Source organism: Mustela lutreola, chromosome 8 (assembly GCF_030435805.1).
Source record: "Mustela lutreola isolate mMusLut2 chromosome 8, mMusLut2.pri, whole genome shotgun sequence".
Classification (NCBI taxonomy): Eukaryota; Metazoa; Chordata; class Mammalia; order Carnivora; family Mustelidae; genus Mustela; species Mustela lutreola.
Window position 1 is genome coordinate 111,112,065 of NC_081297.1, and position 24,877 is coordinate 111,136,941.

The window sequence follows — 24,877 nt, forward strand, 5'->3', positions numbered from 1 at the left end:
GAGGAGTGAATAAATGAAAGAAGAAATTATAAAACAGTAAACAATGAATGCGATTCATTGAATGACTTTTCAAGTTTTTGTGGCTAGATCTGTTACTTTGTTGTTCTTTTTTTTTTTTTTGGGGGGGGAGAACAAGCAAATTCAGATATAGGTTTTACAAGATGCATTCTTACTTTTCTGTTATTTGACTGAAAATAAGTTAAAATTCAGGTTCTCAGTTACAGAGGTTTATCCATCTATCTTTTTCTCCATCTTACATGCTTTTTGAGGACAAAATACAATTTTTATTTACCCTTTTATAATCGTGAATTAGTACCAAGCCTGGAATATAGATGGTGCCCAATAAATCAAGAATGGAATAAAAGAATAGACTGGGCATTTTAAGTTTTGGTTGGGAAATCTAAAGTACCCAAAATGGGGCACCTGGGTGGCTCGGTTAGGTAAACATCTGCTGTTGACTCAGGTCACCATCCCGGGGTCCTGGGATCCAGTCCTACATCAGGCTCTCTGCTCTCTGTAGAGCCTTCGTCTCCCTGTGCCTCTCTCTCTCTGCTTCTGTCTCTCATGAATAAATAAATGAAATCTTTAATAACTAACTAACTAAATAAATAAAGTACTCAAAGTCTAATAATATATGAAGCTGTGATGGAAGTGATACAACAAATCCAGGTATATATTTGGAAATAAAACACACAGCAGTATGGTATAAAGATTTGCAAAGCAGTGGAAAAGCTGTAGGGATTAGAGGCCTGAAACTGTGCTTCAGTTTGGCAAAACAAAAGGACTCTAGGGATTAACAAAAACAAAACAAAAGGACAGCAGAGCATTAAATGGAAATATAGACAAGCTTTTCCTTTCCCAGTAAACATTATTCTCTACCCAAAATCATCTTTACTTTTATATTAGGAGATATATTAATTCCAGAGCATATTCAAAGAAATGTCATTTACGGACATGGGTCTTTTTTTTTTTTTTTTTTAAGATTTATTTATTTATTTATTTATTTGACAGAGAGATCACGAGTAGGCAGAGAGGCAGGCAGAGAGAGAGGAGGAAGCAGGCTCCCTGCTGAGCAGAGAGCCCGATGCAGGGCTGGATCCCAGGACCCTGAGATCATGACCTGAGCCGAAGGCAGAGGCTTAACCACTGAGCCACCCAGGCGCCCCCAGACATGGGTCTTAAAAATAATAATCATTTTATTCCTGTTTTATTTTTCAAGAAGTTCTAAAGTACCAGTTTGAATACAGAGGATTAGGTATTCATTTTGTCTCCCTTCATTGAAGAGTTTATTAAAAACCTGTAGAAAAAAAAAAAAAAAAACAAAACCTGTAGAGATAATTGTGAAGTCTTGAGCTAGCTGAAAATTTCTTCCTAACATGAAACAATGAAGTTGGCTTGTCCTTGATCCCAATAGTAAGTCTAGAAAATATTAATTTGGAATACTTATGTTTACATTATGTCCAGGTTGTTAAGTAATGCAGTATTTGTTTTTAGTTGAAATGATTCGATGGATGTAATGTTATAAAATTTTAATGAGAATAAAATAATTCCCAAATCAAAAATTTGTACCTGATAAACTACAATAATTACTGAGATGGTTACAAATTACGTATTTAAACTTTGAGGACTACCTTAGCCTTGCCATACCATTCTGAGCATTCTAAAGCATTTAATTCTTTGAAGTCATAATTATCACACTTTGTAAATACATAATTATAAATGTGTCCTATTCTTTACAAAACTCAGGAACATGATAAAGACTGAAGAAAAAGTAAAGTTGTTTTTAATTGCCAGATTATAAAGCAGAAGGACATCATGCTTGTAGTGCCTTGCACATCAAAGATATTAGAAAATATTTCTTGATATGCAAGCTGACTTGGTATGATGGCAAAGTGTTTCCTACTATACATTTACTTTGTCAATACCTTGCACACTTAATGAGACCTCAGTTCCCAAGAGTCTTGTAAGTGATAATGGCTTCATAAGAAGATAATCCAGTTGCTGGAAGTGCCTTCTGTAAGCTTCCTCAATCAATCCAAGCTCAAATCTTGATGGAAGAGTAAGGGTAAGAGAGAGAAAGAACATGAATGAATGTGGTTTATAAACATGAGGTATTTCTGGTATTCATTTCAGCATTCCCCTCAAAGAGCCCATCCTCTAGTGTGAGCACAGATGGAGAGTTATATTTGTAGTTCACTTAGTCGTAGTTTCTGCTTGTCCATAGAGTGAGTTAAGCAGTGATTCCAGTATTGGACATACTGTCTTTCATATTTTAGGCACTCAGTAAAACTTAGCTACTTTGTATAGGTCTGAACTGAAGATTTTGTTATAATGAGATTGAATGAGACCACTTAGGGAGGAGGTATGATAAAGGAAGGAAGATCATTGGAAAGACTTGGCTTAGGAATGCTGAAATCTACACCTTTTGCCTCACTGAAATCCTCAATGGACTCAAACCAGTCTTTCACATGTTAGCATTTGAAGAAAAAATGAAGGAGGTATTTTATTTTTAGAAACTTTGTTTAAAAGACAAGCAGAAATTAGAGGGCTTGTAATTGTTTAGCTTTCTGAGAATTAAATCCCCCAATCTGTTTAAACCTATTATTAATTTAACTTGGGACTTTTGTAAACATATCAATAAATATATATACATACACCTACACACACGTATATTTTACAAAATGTTTCATGTAATCAAAAATCTGTCCATAACTACCTCCAAACAGATCACCTCCCAATGAAAAATACAGATAAATAAAATAAGCAATATCAATTTGATGAGAAAGTGCTATAATGAAAATTATAAATACATGAACTAGAGACTCTCAGAATATAGAGGAAGTTCATTTGGAGAAGGTTTTTGAGAGGGAGGACAATTTAACTGGGGACACATAACAGTCTGAGAAGAATGTATGTGTAGAGAAATGCATTAATGAATGCATGAATTCATCAAATTGAGAGAACACTCTTAGGGCGAAGTAACTCAGTGTGACTGTATGCAAGGAAGAAATGGGGAACTAGGCTAAACCATACATTTTTTTAAAAGATTTTATTTATGTGAGAGAGAGAGAATGAGAAAGAGAACATAAGAAGGGGGAGGGTTGGAGGGAGAAGAAGGCTCCCTGCTAAGCAGGGAGCCTGATACGGGGCTCAATCCCGGGACTCCAGGATCATGACCTGAGCTGAAAGCAGATGCTTAACTAACTGAGCCACCCAGGTACCCCTAAATTATAGACTTTAAAGAGTCTTTGTACCATGCTGAGTTTTAACAGCCATGCTAAGTAATTTGTTCTGGCTCTTTGGAGGATACATTGGAAACCCAGACCTGAGACAGACAGCAATTATGAGATGGCAGTAGGCTACTGGAAGTGGAGAGATCATTAGTTAAGACAGTGGCAGTAGGGATAAGAAATGCAAATGGAGACAATACAAATCAGATTGAGCTTGGTGACCAATTGGATATAGAGACTAAAGTTATGCAAGATGGAGAACTCTAGGTTTTTGTCCTGGGCAGATGCTCCCATGGTGATACCCAGGATGGTCACGCAGGATTTCATAGGTTGTACACTACTCAAATATGCATGGCTGGATGATTTTGTAGCTGAAATCTAGACCACACTACTTTCAAATCCATGCTCCCCTAGAACCATATAAAGACATTTGCTGTCAAGCTATGGACAACCCTAGAAGGAACCCATATGGAAAATAGGAGACAGGGTAGATTGGAATAAACCCTACTGATAAAACTAAGTGTTGATCCTAATATTTTAAATAATTTTGGCCTGAGATGAGTTTTTTAGATATCTTATTACTGAAGCTAACACAAGGTAGTATTAAATTCACTATTTGGAAGAGACATAAAATTCTCAAGATCAGTCCTATGAATCAACATCACATAGGATGTGCTGCAACCAATGCTGGATTCTGCAATGATTATAGAATAAAGCCTTGTTCTTCTCCTTTGAGAAGAAAAAGGAATAACATCACAACCTGCATCACAAACGACCAGGAAAGGAGGAGTTGCTTTTCTTTATTAACTATTTTTATTAACACATAATGTATTATTTGCCCCAGGGTTACAGGTCTGTGAAATGTCAGGCTTGCACACTTCACAGCACTCACCATAGTACATACATTCCCCAATGCCCATAACCCAACCACCCTCTCTTTATCTCCCTACCCCCAGCAACCCTCAGTATGTTTTGTGAGATTAAGATTCTCTTATGGTTTGTCTCCCTCCCGATCCCATCTTGTTTCATTTCTTCCTACCCTACCCCCAAAACTGCCCACCCTGGCTCTCAACTTCCTCTTTTCAGGGAGATCATATGATAATTGTCTTTTTCTGTTAGACTTATTTCACTCAGCATAATACCTCTAGTCCCATCGACATCATTGCAAATGGCAAGATTTCATTTCTTTTGATGGCTGCATAGTATTCCATTGGATATATATATACCACATCTTCTTTATCCATTCATCTGTTGATGGATATCTAGGTTCTTTCCATAGGTTGGCTATTGTAGACATTTTCAGTGATAGTGTAGCTGGGTATTCTTGGCTGCACATTTTTCTCATTTAGGCCTCTGAATATACCATGCCAGTTCTTTCTGACCTGCCAGGTCTCTGTGGTTAAATCTGCTGACAATCTAATATTTCTACCATTGTATGTTACAGACTTCTTGTCCCGAGCTGCTTTCAGGATTTTCTCTTTGTCACTAAGACTTGTAAGTTTTACTATTAGATGATGGATGGGGCTAGACATATTTTTATTGATTTTGAGGACAGTTCTCTATGCTTCCTGGATGTTGATGCTTGTTCCCTTGGCCATATGAGGGAAATTCTCTACTATAATTTGCTCTAGTATACCTCTGCCCCCTCTGTCTTTCTTCTTCTTCTGGAATCTCAATTATTCTAATATTGTTTCATCTTATGACATCACTTATCTTGTGAATTCTCCCCTCATGGTACAGTAGTTGTTTTTTTCTCTTTTGTTAGTTTCTTTATTCTCTGTCATTTGGTCTTCTATATCACTAATTCTCTTTTTTGCCTCATTTATCCTAGCAGCAAGAGACTTCATTTTTGATTTCACCTCATTAATGGCTTTTTTTTTTTTTCAGCTTGGTTAGATTTTAGTTCCTTTTTTTCTCCAGAAAGGGGTTTTATTTCTCCAGACAGTGTTTCTCTAATATCTTCATGCCTTTTTTGAGCCCAGCTAGCTCCTTGAGATCCATCAATCTGAACTCTAGATCTGACATATTACTAATGTCCATATTGATTAGGTTCTTAGCTATCAGTTCTGCCTCTTGTTCTGTGTGTGTATGTGGTGAATTTTTCTGCCTTGTCATTTTATCTGGATATGAATTTATGAATGAGAGAATAAAATACTAAAAGAGTGGCAAAAATAATCCCCAATAATGTATGCAAACCAAACAGAAGAGATCCTAAACCAGGGAGAGAAGAAAGGAGTAAAAAGAAAAAAAAAAAATATATATATATATATATATATATATGACTGGTGAATAGAACAGAGCTACCGACTTGATTTTGTGTGTGTTTTGGTCTCTTAGAAGAAACTATATCCCAAAATTTTAAAGAAAAAAAAAACTTATAAATATACAAAGATAAGAGTAAACACAATGAAGAGATGGAATTTGAATATAAAGATAAAAATTAAAAAAAAATTCTAAAAAAGGAATTGATAAATTGGTGGGATAAAGAGAGAAAGAAAAAAGAGGAAAGAATTTGCTTAGGCTGAAGACGAGGACAATGCCCTGTGCTAGATTTAGGTTATATTTTGATCTATTGGAAGAAATTGTATCCCTAAGTTTTTTATATTATAAAACACCCTATATGTATACAAAAAATAAGGTTGAATACAACGAAGGATAAGATATGAATATAATAATGAAGATTAAAAAATTTTTTGAGAAAGATATTGTTAAGATTACCTAGTTAAAAACATTAAAAGAGAAGTTAAAAAATTGAAATATGAAAAAAATAAAGTTAAAAAATTTAATTTAACTTTGAAAGACTAAAGGATCATGGGGAGAAAGCCATGAATTCTATGCATTGCTGTCCCCTCGCTCTGGAGTTCTGCTTTTCTCCTTGATCAGAGAGCTTGGTCTTGGCTGGATTTTCTTACTGAGCTTCTGGAGGAGAGGCTTGTTGCAGTGATTCTCAAATGTCTTTTTCTGAGGCAGAACTGCACCACCCTTGCCAGGGCCCGGGCTAAGTAATCTGCTCAGGTTCATTCTCTGAGCTTTTGTTCCCTGAATGCTTTCCATACTTCTTTGGAAGACAGGAATGAAAAGGGCGGTCTCCTAGTCTCTAGCCCATGGCAGCTGAGAGCTTAGGACCTCTCCCCTCACTGCGCCCTCAGAGAAAAGCAGTTAAACACTCCCATCTCCCTGGTCTATGGCTGCACTGGGGCTCATCCAGCCTGTGACCAAGTGTTTCTGTCTCTGATGCATGGCCCCAAACACAACAGATTCCTGCCGCACTGCTCCTCCAGAGGAGGAAGGTCAGTCTCCCCGGATCTGCCACTTGTGGGATTCCTGCTTGAAGAACAGTGGTCCAACTGTGCCTTGGATCATGGTTTCAGGTAACCCCTATCTGAACGCTCACTCCTTGGCTCTTTCTCTGCAGCTGACTTCCCTGCTCCAATACCTGGCAGCTCTGGCACACTTAGACACCCCTGATCTTTCTGTGACTCCGTGGGACCTGAGACCACACTGTCCCCAGAGGGCTCTACCCCTGCTTAGCCTCTGGAGCAATATCCCTCAGTGGAGCAGACTTCTAAAAGTTCTGATTTTGTGCACTGCTGCTCCATGGCTTGCTGGGAGCCGTCCCCTCCCCCCACGGTCTATCTTCCTGTCACTTCGTATTCACTTCTTTGCACATCCTACCTTTCAGAACGTGGTTGATTTTTCTGTTCCTAGAATTACTGCTCTTCTTTTCTTCTATCTCCTGTTGAGTTTGTAGGTGTTCAGAATGGTTTGATACATATCTAGCTGAACTCCTGCAGCCTGATAGCATCTCAGTCTGCTACTGCTCCACCATCTTGCCTCTCCCCTCAGGAGTTGCTTTTCATCCGATCCTTATATCATTCTCTCTCTCAGACCCTTCTGTTTGCCTTCACCAAACCCTGGGATGTTGATTTCTGCTCTAGTGATAGAAATCCCCCCCCCCCACTTTTTTAAAAGATTTTATTTATTTATTTGACAGTGACATAGTGAGAAAGGGAACACAAGCAGACGGGTGGGAGAGGGAGAGGCAGGCTCCCTGCCCACCAGAGAGCCCAATGCAGGGCTAGATCCCAGGACCCTGGGATCATGACCTGAGCCCAAGGCAGATGCTTAATGACTGAGCCACCCAGACTTCCCAGAAATGCTCCTTTTTGTGGATCAAAGAGTGCTCTGGATGACAAAGTCTTTTTTGTTTGTTTGTTTGTTTGTTTTTAATCACATCTGGATATCACGTCTCTCCTGTTTATGTTTTGAGACTTTTCAACTCCTATAAATCCCCTAATTCTGCACTGTACTAGGACTCTGTGACCTCTCTCTTGCTTGCTTCTGTTCTGCCTGACTTTCTTCTTGGGTGTGCCCTGACTCCACTTTGCTTGCCTGGGGTGACAGATGATCTCTTGACCCACCACTGTTTCATCTTTTAAGCATCACCTTTTCTGAATCCTTACCTCCTGCTGGAAGGAACGCAAATAAATCTGATCAGATGTTATGGTTCAGGATCAGCAACAAAAACCACTGGACTGAAATCTTCTAGAAGGAAGCAGAATCAAATGACAGTTACTAAGCAAGGCTCAGAAACACAGAGAAAAGGTGTGGGAAATATAACAGTAGCCTGGGAGACACTGGCAACCTTTCAAACCTGGAAGGAGTTTGGGCAAAGCATCAGTAATGGGTTTATGCCTGGGAAATCTCAGGATCTGACACCTGGCCAGAAGCTTGCTGTCACCTCAGCCTTGCTTTCAAGTTTATTTCTTTCCCTGTTAAGGCAATTCAAGTGTCATTATTGCATTTTTTTTCTTTCTATATCCATGCATACAGTATAAGGAGACAGCACTTAGCTGTTTGTGATAGGAAATATAAATGACCATTTTGAAAGTGTGCCAGACAGGATCTGCTGCAAGTTTTCATTGTTACTGCTGCCATCTGTTGTTTTTCAGAGCTGGGACGTGGATTTCCTGGCAAATATCTAATTGTGAACTGTCTTTCACCCCCTTTTAGAGATCTTCACTCACTAAAGTGACTGTTTTAAGGAGTGTTCTTTACCAAGACAGTGTTCTCAATGTTTTAAGATGGAGGAATCTGAAATGTTTTTATATTATCTATTTTAGATATCTCAGAGCAAAAATATTTCTTTATTGTTAAAAATATTTTTCTCTTAAAAGTGAATTCTTGTAACCTTAATGTAGGCTCTTTCAAGTAAGGTAACACAGAACAGGTTTGCATTTTCAACCTTGTTCACAGTTAGGTCTGCAGCTAAGTTGTTGAGCTTTATCTAAGCTCTTTTATTTCTACATAATGTTTCTCTTTCCATGCAACCTTGAAATTATAGTAATTTGGGTGCTTCTATTCTTCTGAAAGAAATAGCTAATGCCAAAAATATTTCAAGTGATAAAGAAGGTTTTTGAGAGGGGAGACAATTTAGCTAAAGATTAATAGCTATGATTGCTATTTATTAAGTAAAATGCCTGTGGCTAAATGTTCAGATATCGAAAAAGCCTGCGAATTCTCAAAAGAAAGAATTACACATTTTTCTCAATAAAGCAAAAGTCATATCTCTATACTATCATACTGCTTTCTTTATTCTTAATATCTGCCATAATGAAACCATTCAATAAATGTTTCATGTACTACTGAGTAAAACTATGCATGGTAATAATTTTTTAGAGTAACAGCTAGTTTCATTAATTTTGAGAAGGTTTTTGAAAGGCTTGAATTCTTAGTTAAATATGTATTTTATTTTATTTTTTTTTAAAAGATTTTATTTATTTATTTGACAGAGAGAAATCACAAGTAGGCAGAGAGGCAGGCAGAGAGAGAGAGGAGGAAGCAGGCTCCCCGCTGAGCAGAGAGCCTGATGCGGGACTCGATCCCAGGACCCTGAGATCATGACCTGAGCCGAAGGCAGCGGCTTAACCCACTGAGCCACCCAGGCGCCCCTAAATATGTATTTTAAAGTTGTAGTCTGCCTTAAAGAAAAACCTCTGGACATCATTATAAAAGCTAAAGCAGCATTGTATTACTAAAGAAATCACTAAATAGGTCAGTGGAACATACTTGATGATCATTAAAAATACCCTAATATGTGTCATATATTAAGGCTTGATAAGTGAACCATAATAATAAATAGAAAGAAATACTTACCAAAGTTTCTCACCTTACCACAAAAATGGAATATCAAAGAAGGGAAAGGAAGAGAAATCAAATTATATATCTAATATTTCTTGGGAGAAGATATTATAGAAGCAAGATTGATGGAATTGGTTAAAATATTTTTGAAACTTATATATTAAAATGTCAAAAAAATAGATAATCACTAATTAAAGTAAAAACCTAGAAATAGAGGGGAAAGATATTTGAAAGAATTTGTACATATAAAAATGTAATACAAATAACTTAAACTGTGAAAAAGACATAGATGATTTATGGATTTAACAATAGCCAATAAACCTACTGAACATTTAATCTCAAAATTTAATCAATGTAGATTAAAACTAAACTGAGCAATTTTCAGATTACTGACAAAAACCATGTTACCTGAAACTACTAGGATTTTGTAGGGTTAATATAGGTATATGGCTGGCAAGAATAGAAAATGATGTGTTCTTCAGCAGTTACATTGCATCTGTAGTGTTTCAAATGTTTATATCCTGTGAATCACTAATTCCCTTTCTAGGAATTTATGCCAAGAAAATAATCTTGAATGTAACCTTTTATGTAAACATAATTGTACAAAGGTATTCATTGAAGTCTTACTTAGAAGAGTAAGAAAATTACAAAGTATATCATATTTCCTAAAACAGAAATGGTTAAATATATAATAATTTATATGATATCATTATGTCAGAAAGATTTTAAGGACATTCAAAATCATGAAAATGTCATATAAAATAAGTGATTAATGAATAACAGATACTGATATTATAATCAGCAAGGTCTCAGCCAGATTAATTGGTTTCTGTTCATACAGTGCATCTAGAAAATGAAGGGCTAGAAATCAGCAAAATGTTAGTGGTTGTTTCTTCTGGGTGGGATTGCAGATGATTCACTCTGTCTCTTTTATATATGTTGGGACTGCCTAGTTTTACACAATAAGCACATACTGGCTTTGAAATTAATATAAGATATAAAATGATGCCAGTGGATCTTAATGAGTCCTTGGGTTAACTCTCATGTCATACGTTATAGTCTCAGCTTATCACTAACAGAAACTTTTAAATAAACTTGTACCTATTCCAACCATATAACAGCATCATGAAAATGAACACTGGAAGAAACTAGCAAAATTACAGTAAGCGTTATGCTAGTAATGGGTTTCTGCAAAGTAATTTTAAGTAAGATCATTTTATCTCTTGTGATTTCAGCTCATATTATAATAAAAACAAAAATAGATGTTTCTTATCTGCTTCAGATATCATTAAAACATACAAATCTGCCTGACTGCATAAATTCATTTCACGCTAACATCCTTCATCCCATTTAACCACATCTACTTAGGGCTTTCTTTTGTAAAGAACAAGGGCTTTTCATTTTTCATTTATCTTACCTTATCTGATGCTACAATATAATAAATCTTCATTTTTTGTTTTCTAGAGAAAAGAAAAGGGAACTAAAAGTTTAGTACCTTGAGTTTATTGATTTCTCTCCTTACCCAAAACCCACATGGTAGAAATGTAATCTCTATGAATGTTTCATGGTAAATACATAGCATTTTGTACATACTAAAAATAATGAAAATAGAAAGGTTTTTACTTTATGTTTACATGAATTATCAGTTTATAAAGAGTTATCCACTTAAATTATGATACAGTAGATTATCAGTTTCCCATGGTATGTGAAACTAATGTTTCCAAGTACAAACTGAATTTGGGATTAAAATTATATTTTGAATCCTACTGATGGTTTCTTTACTTTTCTGAAAATACATTCATGCCTCTGGTGCTGGTAGAAAGTATACAAGAGATCTAAAATCTTTTTTTTCCCCCTCTTTTACACATTATAACTAATAAAAGAAAACTAAAAAAAAAATCTCTACTCATAGAATGCTTCTGACACCAAATGTTTGGGGCTTTTCCCACAGCAATCAATTCTCTCACCCCAGCTGCCAGTCCTACAGTTGAATTCAACTCAAGTCTGGCACTATCTGGATATGAACATCAGATCCCATAAGTTAAGGCTTCAGTCCCAAAAGACTTCCCCCACTTCAGATACAAATTGCAAGTCCAAGCTTCCTATATTTTTGACTTACTGGCTACAATGGGGGTTCCCACGACTCCCTCCACATTTGGTAATTTGCTAGGATGCCTCACAAAATTCAGGGTAGCAGCTATTTATATTTACTAGTTTGTTATAAAGAATATGACAAAAGATACTGAACATTATCTGAACAGCCAATAGCAGAGGTACATAGGGCAAAAATTAGAGAAGGAGTATAGAACTTTGAACTTCCATGCCCTCTCCCGGCACACGAGGCTCCCAACACCTCCATGTATTCACCATCTTGGAAACTCTCCAAAACTTGTAATTTATGAATTTTTATGGAAGCTTCATCACATAGGCGCGATACATTATTAACTGAATATTCTGCCTCTCTCCCATCCCAGAGGACAGAGGTGTGGGATAAGTCGATAAATTATCTCATCTTACATAGTCACAAAGTAAGGCCTGAACTATAATTCATCCACTCATTCTACACTTAAATGTGCAAATGATTATGAATTGGGGTAAAATAAAAATCAGTGAGCTATCTGGAGCCAACCAAGGGTTCCCTCATTAGAACAGAAGATACTTATATTACTCAGGAAATTCTAAGAGGCTCAGGAGCCCTATGTTAGGTACTGGGGTTGAAGACCAGATATTAGAACAAGAGATGATCCTGGTACCCTTATCACTCATGAAATTATGAAAGTTTAGGAGCTCTATATCAGGAATCCAGGAAAGAGAGAAATAAATATATATTTATTATGATGTCACACCAACCAAGAACAAATTCTACCATTTTTACCTCCAAATATATCTTGAGAGTGCCTTCTGTTAAGTATTTCCCCGGTCAGAAACAAGAAGGTCACAATAGCCTCCTTGTTGAGCTTCTTGCTTCCATTCTTCCTTACCTCCAGTATATTCATAATACTAAAATACTTGTTAAAATATATATCCTCATTCATTTAACTGCTTAAATCTATTTGATGTTTTTATTTTGCCTCTAAGGAGGTTGAGTTTCTCCACATTGTCTGTAAAATCCCTTAGGGGCTAGCAATGCCTACTTTTGCAATCTCAGAACTTCCCCATTTCCCCTTGCCTGCTGTACCTTGACTTCTGCTGTTTCTGGGTCTTTACACTTGTCTCCTCTTTCTTCAATGCTCTCTCCTCCACCACTTTCACAGATGGCCTTTCTTCAGCCTTCGCTTGTTTACATAATGCTTATTTAAAATTACCTCTTCAAAGAGATGGTTCTTTCTTCACTCAAACTTAGCAGGTCCCTCTAACTGGTTTCTCCCTCACTTTTTCCCTTTGATTTTTTTTTTTTTAACCACAATTCAAAATTATTTGCCCACTGAAGGGTTAGGATGAGTGAATGAATCAGATGAAGGCTATAGATTGTTACTATGTGAGACTAGATCATTTATTCATTTATTTTGCAAATGTGGAGAAACTGTCATGGGCCAGATGCCAACCTGGGTACAGAGATTCCAGGAAACAAGCCACTCTCCTTGCCCTCAAACGCGATCCTGTGGCTAAAATAGCTTTGTGAGCAGATAAACTACAGTACAGTGGAAGCATTCTAGAGTAAAACACAGATGTGGAAGAATTAGTTTCCTTGAATTTCATGAGAGGATTCACAGGGAAAAAGACATTACAACTAGATTCTAAACTTGCTCTTAAACTCTACTATTTTTGCATAATTAATGAGCATTGGCAGGATGAAATACCTTTGAAGGTAAGACACCTGGGTGGCTTAGGTTATGGTCCCAGAGTCTTAGGGTCAAGTCCCACATTGGGCTCCTTGCTTGATGGGGAGCCTCCTTCTCCCTCTGCCTGCTCTTACCCTGCTTTTGCTCTCTATCTCTGACAAGTAAATGAATGAAATCTTAAAAAAAAAAAAAAAAAAGGAAAAAAAAACACTTTTGGAAAGTATAAGCTAAAACTAAAACTAAAAAAAAAAAAAAAAAACCTGCAATTAAAGACCATTTACATTTTATAATTTGAGGAGAATATATATATTCCTCATGATCTGAACCAAAATCAAGGGTTAGACTGCTAATAACTGAGCCACCCAAGCTCTCCAAAAGAATATTTTTAACATAAAATTATTTTTAGCATGTTCTTGTTGTTATATACTTGGGATTTTCCAATTCAGAAGTCTTTTTTTTTTTCTTTATAATGAAATATTTTTCCAGGGAAATGCTGAATAAATCTTTGTTGAAATACACTACATTGCTTTCTGTCAATGACCCTGAAGTAATATAGAATTTACACTTCAGTGGTTGCAATGCTCAAACTTGACAGGTAGTGCATTGTGTTTGCTGATAAACAAAGAAAGAAAGAAAGAAAGAAGATATGGCATAAGTCTAAGTGGTTTTGTGTTTATTTAGTTTTGAGAAGAAATTAATTGGTTTAACATAATGGTGCCAAAGCACAAAGCCTAGATAGACCCCAGATTCTTTGTATTTTTTAAATTATTATTGCAGATGTCATGGTGTCAAAGTATATATATATATTTTTAAAAGTGTCTGTCTCTTCTTTTGTGTATTATTTAAATTGCCATAAATAACGGAAATACAAAACAAAGCTATCTTGGAATAGGGTGTTTTTTGAAGTGATGCTTTCATTTTGTTATGCAAATGTTGTCTACTTTTCCCTTAGAAAGAATGAGTGTATCCAGAACTTTCTACACAACATTCTCATAATTGGAATTGCATTAGGGTTTGAACACAGTACTTCTAGAGGAATCAGTAGTAATATGCATGTTTATTTAGATCATTAATGGAGTATTTAATGAGCTATCAAATTGAGATTGAGGTTACTATTAGATGCCTGAAGTATCAGAATTATTTATTGAAAGAAAATGTGTTTTACTTGTTCATGTAGAAGTAGGACAGTTGACCAGGCAATATGAACTATTGTAGAGCCTGGCTGAGTACCTGCTGTATGAATTGCTACTACATGAAAAATGACTGTGTTGAAAAATAGCCTTTTCCTCCAGAATTCGTTTTAAATCTGCAAACTTATTTTACCTGTTCTTTAGTTAGGCGCACCTGGGCAGCTCTGTTGGTTGGGCATCTGACTCTTGATTTTGGCTCAGGTCATGATCTCAGGGTTGTGAGACTGAGACCTGTGTTGGGCTCTGTGCTGGGCATGGAGTTTGCTTAAGATTCTCCTGCTTTCTCCTTTCTCCTGCTCTGTCTCTCTCTCTCTCTTTAAGGATAATAATAATAACAATAGTAATAATAATAATTTAATTAATATTTCAAAATTCTTCATTATAAAAAGGAAGAAAAAGAAGACCTTGAACATATAATACATCTGTTTTCAAGCAGGTCTACTTCTGCTTGAATTCAGAGGTACATATGGGGGTCAGAGCTACAAATGCATGACCAGATAAATAAAATAGATCCCTAGCCCCATTGAGTTATTGAACATTTAAATACGCACTCTTAAAAGACATGCCAAAAAAAAATCATTCTGTTCTTGTAATAGTTAGTAATCTAGTGTATATCTAAATTGTCATTTGCCAATAGGCTAACTGGCTACATTTTTGGCTTTTAACTGAGTAATAATTTTTTCCCTATAGTTCTGAGTTTTGACATATGCCTCAAGCCAAGTATGGCCACCATGAATCTTCACCTACTTCTGACCACTGGCCATCACTGGTCATTCCACATATCTGTCGTTTTGTCTGTTCTAAAATGTCACACAAGTAGAATATAGGAGAATGTTCTTAACAGTTTTATTCATAGTATTTAAAAACTGGGAACAATCCAATGTGTAAATGCAATCTATGTGGATAAAATCCACAGATTTGTCATGTTTTGAGCTGTCCTAGATTGTTGAGAAAAATTTAGGAGAGTAACAGATCTGTAACTTGGAAGAGAAAGAGAGTTGCCCTTTTATAAATAATATCATCAAGAATTCTTAGCACATCTTAATGAAATTAAAAATGAAAGGATGGAGAAAATATATTGATGAGGCTTGAGACCTCAGAGCTAATTATGTGAGTAAATTATCTTTTTTTTCAGTAAAAAACCCTATTTTTATGAAGCTTTTTCAACTTAATTAAGTGTGCCATAATAAACAAGATTAATTGCATACTAGCCAGGGAGAATTCTGGTATCCACAAAAATCAAAGATGAAAGTCAAAATCACAGGATAGATTAGGAAGATAATGTTGTCATCAATCAAAATTTGTCCCTTTAGGATTGTTTAGCAAACAAATGTGTTGAACAAAATTTTCTCAAAATCTACATTTATTATGGGATTTGCTCTAACTTAACATTACTGGATAGAAGCAGCATTTTCCAAAGTAAAATCATTTCATTCATTTAACAAACATCTACTAGTCATCTCTTCAGCAGTAGACAACATGGAATGTACTGGGATTATAAAGATAAATCAAATACAATCCTGACTTTGGGTAAATCAGATTGTGATCAAGAATATAGAAAGACTCTTAATCTCACAAAACAAACTGAGGGTTGCCGGGGGGAGGGGGTTTGGGAGAAGGGGGTGGGATTATGGACATTGGGGAGGGTATGTGATTTGGTGAGTGCTGTGAAGTGTGTAAACCTGGTGATTCACAGACCTGTACCCCTGGGGATAAAAATATATGTTTATAAAAAATAAAAAAAAATTTAAAAAAAGAATATAGAAAGGCACAAAAAATGGATATAACAGGTGATAGATGCTACATCATAGTGATTAACATAGATTATTTTATCACTCCACAATATTCGTATTGAGGAAATAATTCTTCAACTCTTCAAATAGGTGATAGAAGCTTTGCCATGCCATACATATTACACTCACCTCTAATTAAAACAGCTTACCATGTTATATTGTCATCTTTTGTTTAAATTTTTGTTTTCAACAATAAACACTGAGTTCTTCAAGGAGAGGGGTTATAATTTACTCATTGCTTAATGAAACGGAGTGGATACTTACTAATAACTTTTATGGAAGGAAGGACAAGCAGAGGCAGCGCATATATGGAAAAGGGTGGCCATGTTACCTGCAGCTGAGAAGGATTTTTCAAGGATTAGTGATAACTAAGAATAGAGCCAGGAAGAGAGGAAAAAACACTTAGATTTTATGACAGAAAGATTAATAGGTAATGTCAGTAACTTGAAAGCGAGAATAATTTTTAAGGAGAAATGATGGAATCTAGCAGAGTGATTTTGAGATGTTGAAAAGACATCCTAATATGTATGGCATGGCAAAGCTTCTATCACCTATTTGAAGAGTTGAAGAATTATTTCCTCAATACGAATATTGTGGAGTGATAAAATAATCTATGTTAATCACTATGATGTAGCATCTATCACCTGTTATATCCATTTTTTGTGCCTTTCTATATTCTTGATCACAATCTGATTTACCCAAAGTCAGGATTGTATTTGATTTATCTTTATAATCCCAGTACATTCCATGTTGTCTACTGCTGAAGAGATGACTAGTAGATGTTTGTTAAATGAATGAAATGATTTTACTTTGGAAAATGCTGCTTCTATCCAGTAATGTTAAGTTAGAGCAAATCCCATAATAAATGTAGATTTTGAGAAAATCTGTCCAGTAGAAGGCTGGAAATGCTGATTTGGTAGTCAGGAACAAGTCTGGTTAAAGATGTGAATCTAAATGTCAAAACCACAGAGGTGATATGGAAGTTATGGAAGACTAGGGAATTTCCAAGAAAGAATGTAAAAGGTGAGTTAAGATACATTTCTAAATATTGACAAATTCAAAGGAATCCCATAGAAGAGGAAAAAATAAAGGATTTGCAGGACTCTGTGAACTTTGCAAAGAGCTTGAAGACTCATCATTGATATATTTCAAGAGAGAAGGGGTGAAAAGCTCGGAGGCAGGGGAGCATAATGCTAATCAAGCCATGGAACATAATTCCTGGGTTCAAATCCCAAGTCAATCATGTGCTCTTAGGCATGTCATTTAACCTACCTGAAACCACCTCCCTCCCTCACTTCTTTCCTTCCTTCCTTCCTCCCTCCCCCCTCCTCTCTCTCTCTCTCTCTCTTTCTTTCTTTCTCTTTTAAGATTTTATTTATTTATTTGTCAGAGAGAGAGAGAGCACACAAGCAGGGGGAATGGCAGGCAGAGGGAGAAGCAGCGTCCCGCCTGATGTGCGACTCAGTTTCAGGATCCTAGGATCGTGACATGAGCCAAAGACAGATGCTTAACTGACTGAGCCACCCAGGCACCCCCTACCTTAATCTTTGCAATGCCTGTCTCATAGATTTATTTGAGGATTATATAATATAAAGTAATTAGAAGAGTAGGACACATAGTAAGCATTCACTTCATGGATTTATTGACCTTTGTAAAGGCAATTCCAGTATTAGGAAGAAGATTCTGGAATCCAGAGGAGAAGAGAGAAATAACACTATACTTTTAAAATTTGAGGAAAATTACGTTTTTTGAAGTTTTTGTTTTAATTCCAGTTAATATACAGTGTTACATTAGTTTCAGGTGTAGAATACGTGATTCAACACTTCCATACCTCACTTGGTGCTCATCAGAAGTTCCTCGTTACTTCCCATCACCTGTTTCATGCATCCCACTATCTGCCTTCCCTCCGATAACTATCAGTTTGCTCCCTATAGTTAAAAGTCTGTTTCTTGGTTTGTCTCTCTCTACTCTCCCTCTCTTTCCCCCCTTTCCTCACTTGTTTTGTCTCTTAAAGCCCACATATGGGTAAAATCATGCGGTACTTGTGTTTCTGTGACTTATTTGGCTTGGTGTAGGCTAGTTCTATGTTTAAGTCTTTAAGGAACCTCCATACTGTTTCCCACAGTGGCTACACCAGTTTTCATTCCTACCAACAGAGCATGAAGGTTCCTTTTTCTCCATATCCTTGCAAACACTTGTTGTTTCTTGTGTTGTTGATTTTAGCCATTCTAACAGGTATGAGGTAATATGTCATTGTGGTTTTGATTTGCGTTTCCCTGATGATAAGTGACGATGAGCATCTTTTTATGTGTCTGTTGGCCATCTGCACGTCTTCTTTGGAGAAATGTCTTTTCATGTCTTCTGCCCATTTTTCATTGGACTATGCTATCAGGAGCTAATATCACAAACAAAATATACAGCTAGGGAAGGATCATCATTAACACTGTTTGCTATAAATTCAAATTTTATTTTCTTCTTGATAGTTGCATTTCTTATTGGTTTCATGTGTGATCTCAACATATCACTGTTATTTTGAATTTATGACACACCTCATAAAACACACATACCAGAGGAGGCAAACTATCAGTTCACCACTGTTCCTCTGTGGTTTGCTTATGCTTTCATTATGGATATTCTCCTAATGTAGACATTGTTTTTAAAGACACTTATCCATTTTATAAAACTTAACTTTTGTCTGTATCTAATATATGTATCCTGTGGGTGTGAATTTGTTTAACAGAGCACAGGTAAGCAGCAGGACAGCACAGTAGACTGAGAACCAGCCAGTAAATGAGGGAACTGGGTCCCACCCCTTTGAACTGCAGAGCTGCCATTCTCATTCAAGTTACCCTGTTTATCCTACGTTAGTTCCACATCATCTGACACATTGACTCCATGAGAGTGCACACATTAGCCTGCACATGAATATTAATATAGCCTATTTTGTTTTTTCTTCTTTAGGTTAAAAACAAATATATTCAGAATTTCAAATATTTTTTTCTTATGTCCCAATGGATTGCCTTGTTCATCCTGTGAGGCGAGTGCATTCTATTTTGGAATCTATGGCTTTGGTAAAGAAAAGTCTCTGAAGAAGGGAAGTGACAGGGCCAGATGTGAATTTTTGTGATCATTTTGATCATTGACCCAAATTTAGCAATGAAGTTGTATTGAGAAAGACCACAGGCAGGAAGGCCAAATAAGAGGTTATTGTTTATTGATTGCAGGCCAGAAACTGTGAGGTATGGCAGGAGTGATGATATGATAGAAATGAAACTCAAAGTTCAAGTGTTGGTGAATCCTTAGTAGTTGCTAAGGTAGGAGAAAGAATGTGGAATGACTTACTGATTCCTAACTGAAGCACAGTTGTTGGGTGTGTGTGTGTGTTTTGTTTTTTAAACTCTTAGAACAAAAACTAAATTCTTACATGCTATGTTGCTTTTTCCAGGGGGGAAAATCACTGGTGGTTTTATTCTTTTCTGATACCATGCCGTATTTGTTTTAGTGTTTTCATTCATTCTATAGATACTCCCCTGGAGCCTGGATCTGTACTAAACAATGATTCTTTGCAAATATCAGATAAGGTTATCCTCAGGCCTGCTTTCAATTTCTTTTGTAATATGATTCTCCTAAAATGGAAAGTCAATAATTTTTCATCATGAGATTAAAAAAGTGAGGATTATCTTCCTGATACATGATAAATGTTATATAAAAATATAGGTGACTTCCCTCAAGCCTCCTGTGTGTAGCTCATTGCTGCTGTGTTTCTTGCCTTTAGCTGGGATGACAGCAGCTCTGTGAGCAGTGGTCTCAGTGACACCCTTGATAATATCAGCACGGATGACTTGAACACCACATCCTCGGTCAGCTCTTACTCCAACATCACAGTCCCCTCCAGGAAGAACACACAGGTGAGAATTGCCTGCCTTCTTTCTCCAGTACTTCTCCCAGGCTTACTCCCCAAACCGTTTCATCTGAGATTAAAATATAGCATGACCTTTGAATCTGATATAATCGTATAAATAGAAGCAACTTGTGTTTATGTATTTTTTTCCTATTGATTACAGGCCAACTGAGAAAGACTTACTGTTCCATATCTCTTTTTGTAATATTGATATTTTTAACCCTAAAAATTATTATTTTTTTAAAGATTTTATTTCTTTATTTGACATAGAGAGAGAGATCACAAGTAGGCAGAGAGGCAGGCAGAGAGAGAGAGGAGGAAGCAGGCTCCCTGCTGAGCAGAGAGCCCGATGCGGGACTCGATCCCAGGACCCTGAGATCATGACCTGAGCCGAAGGCAGCGGCTTAACCCACTGAGCCACCCAGGCGCCCCTAAAAATTATTTTAATAGCCTCATTTTTAGATAGTTCTTGATTAATTTTATATTGATCTCTGAAATAAATCACTACATCTCTTGAGAATGGTAAATCAAGAGTGGGTATTAGATGATTAAGTTTTATCTTGTCCTCCTTTCCCTTGTTAAACTTGACATAGAAAATTCCTTCCTCTCTGGAGTATTTAATTTGGGGTTTTCTGCACATATTTATTCTGACATTCTCTAATATGTGCAAGTAAGAATTACGTGGCCAAAATTAATGAAACTTAAATGAAGACAGATAAAAATAGGAGTCTTTGGAATTCTTTTGAAATATAAATCCGTGCTTTTTTTTTTTTTTTAAACCAGTTATCTGAAGGTACATTCCAGGGCCTATTCACACTTCATAGATTTTTCTGCCCAAAGTTTCTTGGTAATATTTTCCCCATAGCTGAAGACAGATTCCGAGAAACGTTCTACGACAGACGAGACATGGGATACTACCGAGGAGCTGAAAAAACCAGAGGAGGACTTAGACAACCATGGGGATGGCACTGGCAAGTGGAAAGGTGTTTCCTCAGGACTTCCTGAAGACCCCGAGAAGACAGCACAGAAAGCCTCCCTGTCCATCTCCCAGACAGGTTCCTGGAGAAGGGGCATGTCTGCCCAAGGAGGAGCGTCCTCTAGGCAGAAAGCTGGAACGAGCGCACTCAAGACCCCGGGTAGGCTTGTCACTTCACAGCTGTTATGCAAAAATGTTTTAATTTACGGTTTCCATTCCATCTTTGTTCACGTTAATACGAGCTTTATTTTTAATTACATCATATTCTTCTCTGTATAGTTATTCTTTTCCATGTAAATTTCACATACTTTACCATAGAAGTCCACATGAATATAACAATCTAGGCGTTCTTGAGGGAGCACCATTATAATTTGGGGCTATTGAGTGTCTTTATTCTGCCATAGTCATTTCTGTTCATGCAGAAATAAAAGAAGTCGGCTTCATAAAAATAAGATTGCTTTCCTTCTGCCTTCCTTATGAAAGTTTGGACTATTTATGTTAAATATGCCACTAAATTTCACTATCACCACTGAGAGGCAAGAGCAATCACACTAATGTGATGGGTTGGACGGCTGGAGATTTGAAACACCATTTGTGAATTATACTTTAAGAAAGAAGAGAGTGAAAGACTTCTGCCAAATTGTACTATCTTTTTTTTTTTTTTTAAGATTTTTTTCCCTATTTTAAAAATGGTGCCCAATTTTAAATAGTGCCACGGGAGGTATTGTTGTACCAGAGGACTCTAAGTAGAAGCGTCTTCCAGCTATTCAAATGAATTCTTTTTCTAGCACTTAGCTTGATAAGATTAAGTGCTATCCTGATAAAGGAAGAGAGTTGTGAGATATAAGACAGTAACAAACTGCAAAAATATATGTTTTCATTTTATCTCCTTCATCACTGGTCACATTTCCTCGAAGAGCCATATTTTTATAGCTTTGTAGGCAATCCTCTTGGTATGTTAAAGCTTGTACCTATTGAGATCTAAATAAATAGATAGAAACTGAAGTAATTTAAGATGTATTCACATTTTTAAACGTCGTTTACAAAAAGGTTACTGCGTTCATCAGAATGCACATGCATGTATATTTGTGTATTTCTCGTTAATTAGGGAAAACGGATGATGCCAAAGCTTCAGAGAAAGGCAAAACTCCCCTAAAAGGGTCATCTCTACAGAGGTCTCCTTCAGATGCAGGAAAAAGCAGCGGAGATGAGGGGAAAAAGCCCCCATCGGGCATTGGAAGATCAGCTGCTCCCAGCTCTTTTGGATTTAAGAAACCAAGCGGAGTAGGGTCATCTACTATGATCACAAGCAGTGGGGCAACAATAACAAGCGGGTCGGCCACCCTGGGTAAAATTCCCAAATCTGCTGCCATTGGTGGGAAGTCAAATGCAGGGAGAAAAACCAGTCTGGACGGTTCCCAGAATCAGGAAGATGGTGTGCTGCATGTGGGCTCCAAGACCTCTCTCCAGTACCGTAGTTTGCCTCGCCCTTCCAAATCCAGCACCAGCGGCATCCCCGGCCGAGGCGGCCACAGGTCCAGCACCAGCAGCATCGATTCCAACGTCAGCAGCAAGTCGGCTGGTGCCTCCACCTCAAAACTCAGAGAACCCACTAAGATTGGGTCAGGGCGCTCGAGCCCCGTCACTGTCAACCAGACAGACAAGGAGAAGGAAAAAGTAGCAGTCTCAGATTCAGAGAGTGTTTCTTTGTCAGGTTCCCCCAAATCCAGCCCTACCTCTGCCAGTGCCTGTGGGACACAAGGGCTCAGGCAGCCAGGATCCAAGTATCCTGACATTGCCTCACCTACGTTTCGAAGGTAAGAATGTATAAAATGACGCTGGGAAAACAGAAAATGCTATACTGTAGGATTCACGGGAACTGTTTAATAAATATAAATAATCCATGTGTGTCCTAAATCCTGTATCCTAAACGTGTGTGTGTGCGTGCACATACACACACACACACACACACACACACACACAAACACACGTTTAGGATATACATGTATATCCTAAATGTGTGTTCTAAAGTTCATATATCTTAGATTCTTTTAGTTTCTGAGTGCAGAGAGTTTTAAAGAGCTGATCTTATAAATAGCTAGGGGAAAAAATGGTGTTCATTTTGAGAAATGCTCAAACTTCTCAGTCCCTCTATCCATCGAATATTAGCAACACAGACAGCATTTATAAGAAACTTAAAAATAGATGGTAATACCGAGAGGTAGTAATAAAATAATCACTTTAAAATTTCCATCTCTCCTTTTCACAATTAAAAATAAAATAAAATAGGTCTTCATGACTATTGGTATTCGTTTCCAGTGTTTATGGCTCTTAATGAGTCAATGATCATGAATGTAGATGAAACTGTTTTCCTTGTAAGAGATCAGATTGGAAAATGATGTAGCACCATATCTTAACATATTAATGAAAATCAAGGTATATCATGGACAGAATTTGAAACAGCTGGATGTTTCATATAGGGTTTCAGTTCCAGGGTGGGCGAGGATTCGTAGCTTCATCAGCTTTCTTGGATAGGACTCTGATGAGCAGTATAACTTGGTTTCTGTAGAGGGACTATCTTTAGTACTGAATGTGTGGACTATGATTGTTTCAAATACTAATATATTTTAAGTGGCAAGAAAATACATAGCATTAAAGACTTGGGACAAATGGTTAAACCTCTCTGGTTCTGTTTCCTTGTTTATGAAATGATAGAGTGTGGTTTAGAGTCCACTATATGTTAAGTATTTTAAATATTTGTTTTTATTACAATGAATAAACCAAGAACCTTGATAACTGGGAAATAAAGGGTCTTGGAATATTTACATCTCAAGCAATCTCAGATACATGATTGTTTGAAAGCCTAGATGTTATAAGCCTCAGTAGAAATACTAATTCTGAAAAACTGGCTTTTTGAAATGTTGATTCTCATTGGAAAGAATAATGACTCGTAGTGGGAGTAATTATTTCTGTTGTTTAAATAAAAGCCAATAGTGCCCTCCAGTGGCCCATTACCTATGAAACAATTTCTCATATTCGTCATAAAATATTTTTCACTATAGGAAATACAGATTTCATTGCAACTTAATTAGTTAGTAATCATTACGCCATTACTTCATATCACTTTATTTCCATATTTACATAAATTTGATTATATCATCTGCTCCATTTACAAAACTAAAATGTTTTCTGAACTGAACTCCTACATCTAAGTTAGCACCAACTATGTTTCAAATCACTATTATAAATATATACTTGAATAGCCCTGGCAACAGACATAAAACCTCTGGTCTCTCTTGAGGAAAATACACACAAACCAACATGTTGCCAACAGTGTCCAATCACATTTCTAACGGACTGCCGTCACTCAGGCCACCAGATAAGTAACATAACCTCCAAACCTTGCCTTAAGCACTCCTTTTAGTTTCTGAATGAACTGTTACAGTGAAAAAAAGAAAGAAAGAAAGAAAAGAAAAAACAATTTAAGTGTTACGTACCGAATGCGTAGAAGTTGTTTCATTATAATGGTTCTGTAAATAGGTAACAGCAAGTGTGCTCAAACTCTTTAATTTTCTCGAAAGAATCTCATAATCACTTAACCTGTGAAAGCCAAGGATTTTCATGTTTGATCTACTTTTATTTTTCCCCTTTCCTCCCCACCCCCTGGGTGGCAGCCCAGTACCAACTTACACTTATGGTGATATGAGAGATTTTTTGGCACGAGATTAAGAAGTTCGAGCTTATAAAGTTCATTAACATAGAGACAGGAAGTGCTTGGCAGCTCAGGCGCTAAAGCACACTTGGCTCTGTGTACTGTAACCCTAGATATTTAATGTGGATATTAGTGTCTCGGAACAACTGAAG

General features: G+C 36.8%; 1 protein-coding gene and 1 long non-coding RNA gene across 6 annotated transcripts in view; one reads left to right on the forward strand and one right to left on the reverse strand.

Moving 5' to 3' along the window:
- The window catches only part of NAV3 (neuron navigator 3), an 853,944-nt gene that overhangs the window by 736,458 nt on the left and 92,609 nt on the right, over nt 1-24,877 (forward strand). For all 5 annotated transcript variants that reach the window (XM_059186398.1, XM_059186399.1, XM_059186402.1 and 2 more), the window contains 3 exons: nt 19,912-20,044; nt 20,903-21,173; nt 22,122-22,830. In XM_059186398.1, the coding sequence (XP_059042381.1) occupies nt 19,912-20,044; nt 20,903-21,173; nt 22,122-22,830 (1,113 nt within the window). The remainder of the gene's footprint in view (nt 1-19,911; nt 20,045-20,902; nt 21,174-22,121; nt 22,831-24,877) is intronic.
- Nucleotides 22,533-24,800, reverse strand: LOC131839205 (uncharacterized). The gene is made up of 3 exons (XR_009356858.1): nt 24,704-24,800; nt 24,511-24,613; nt 22,533-22,658 (listed from the first exon to the last, which is right to left on the reverse strand). It is a non-coding gene; the product is annotated as an uncharacterized LOC131839205 (long non-coding RNA).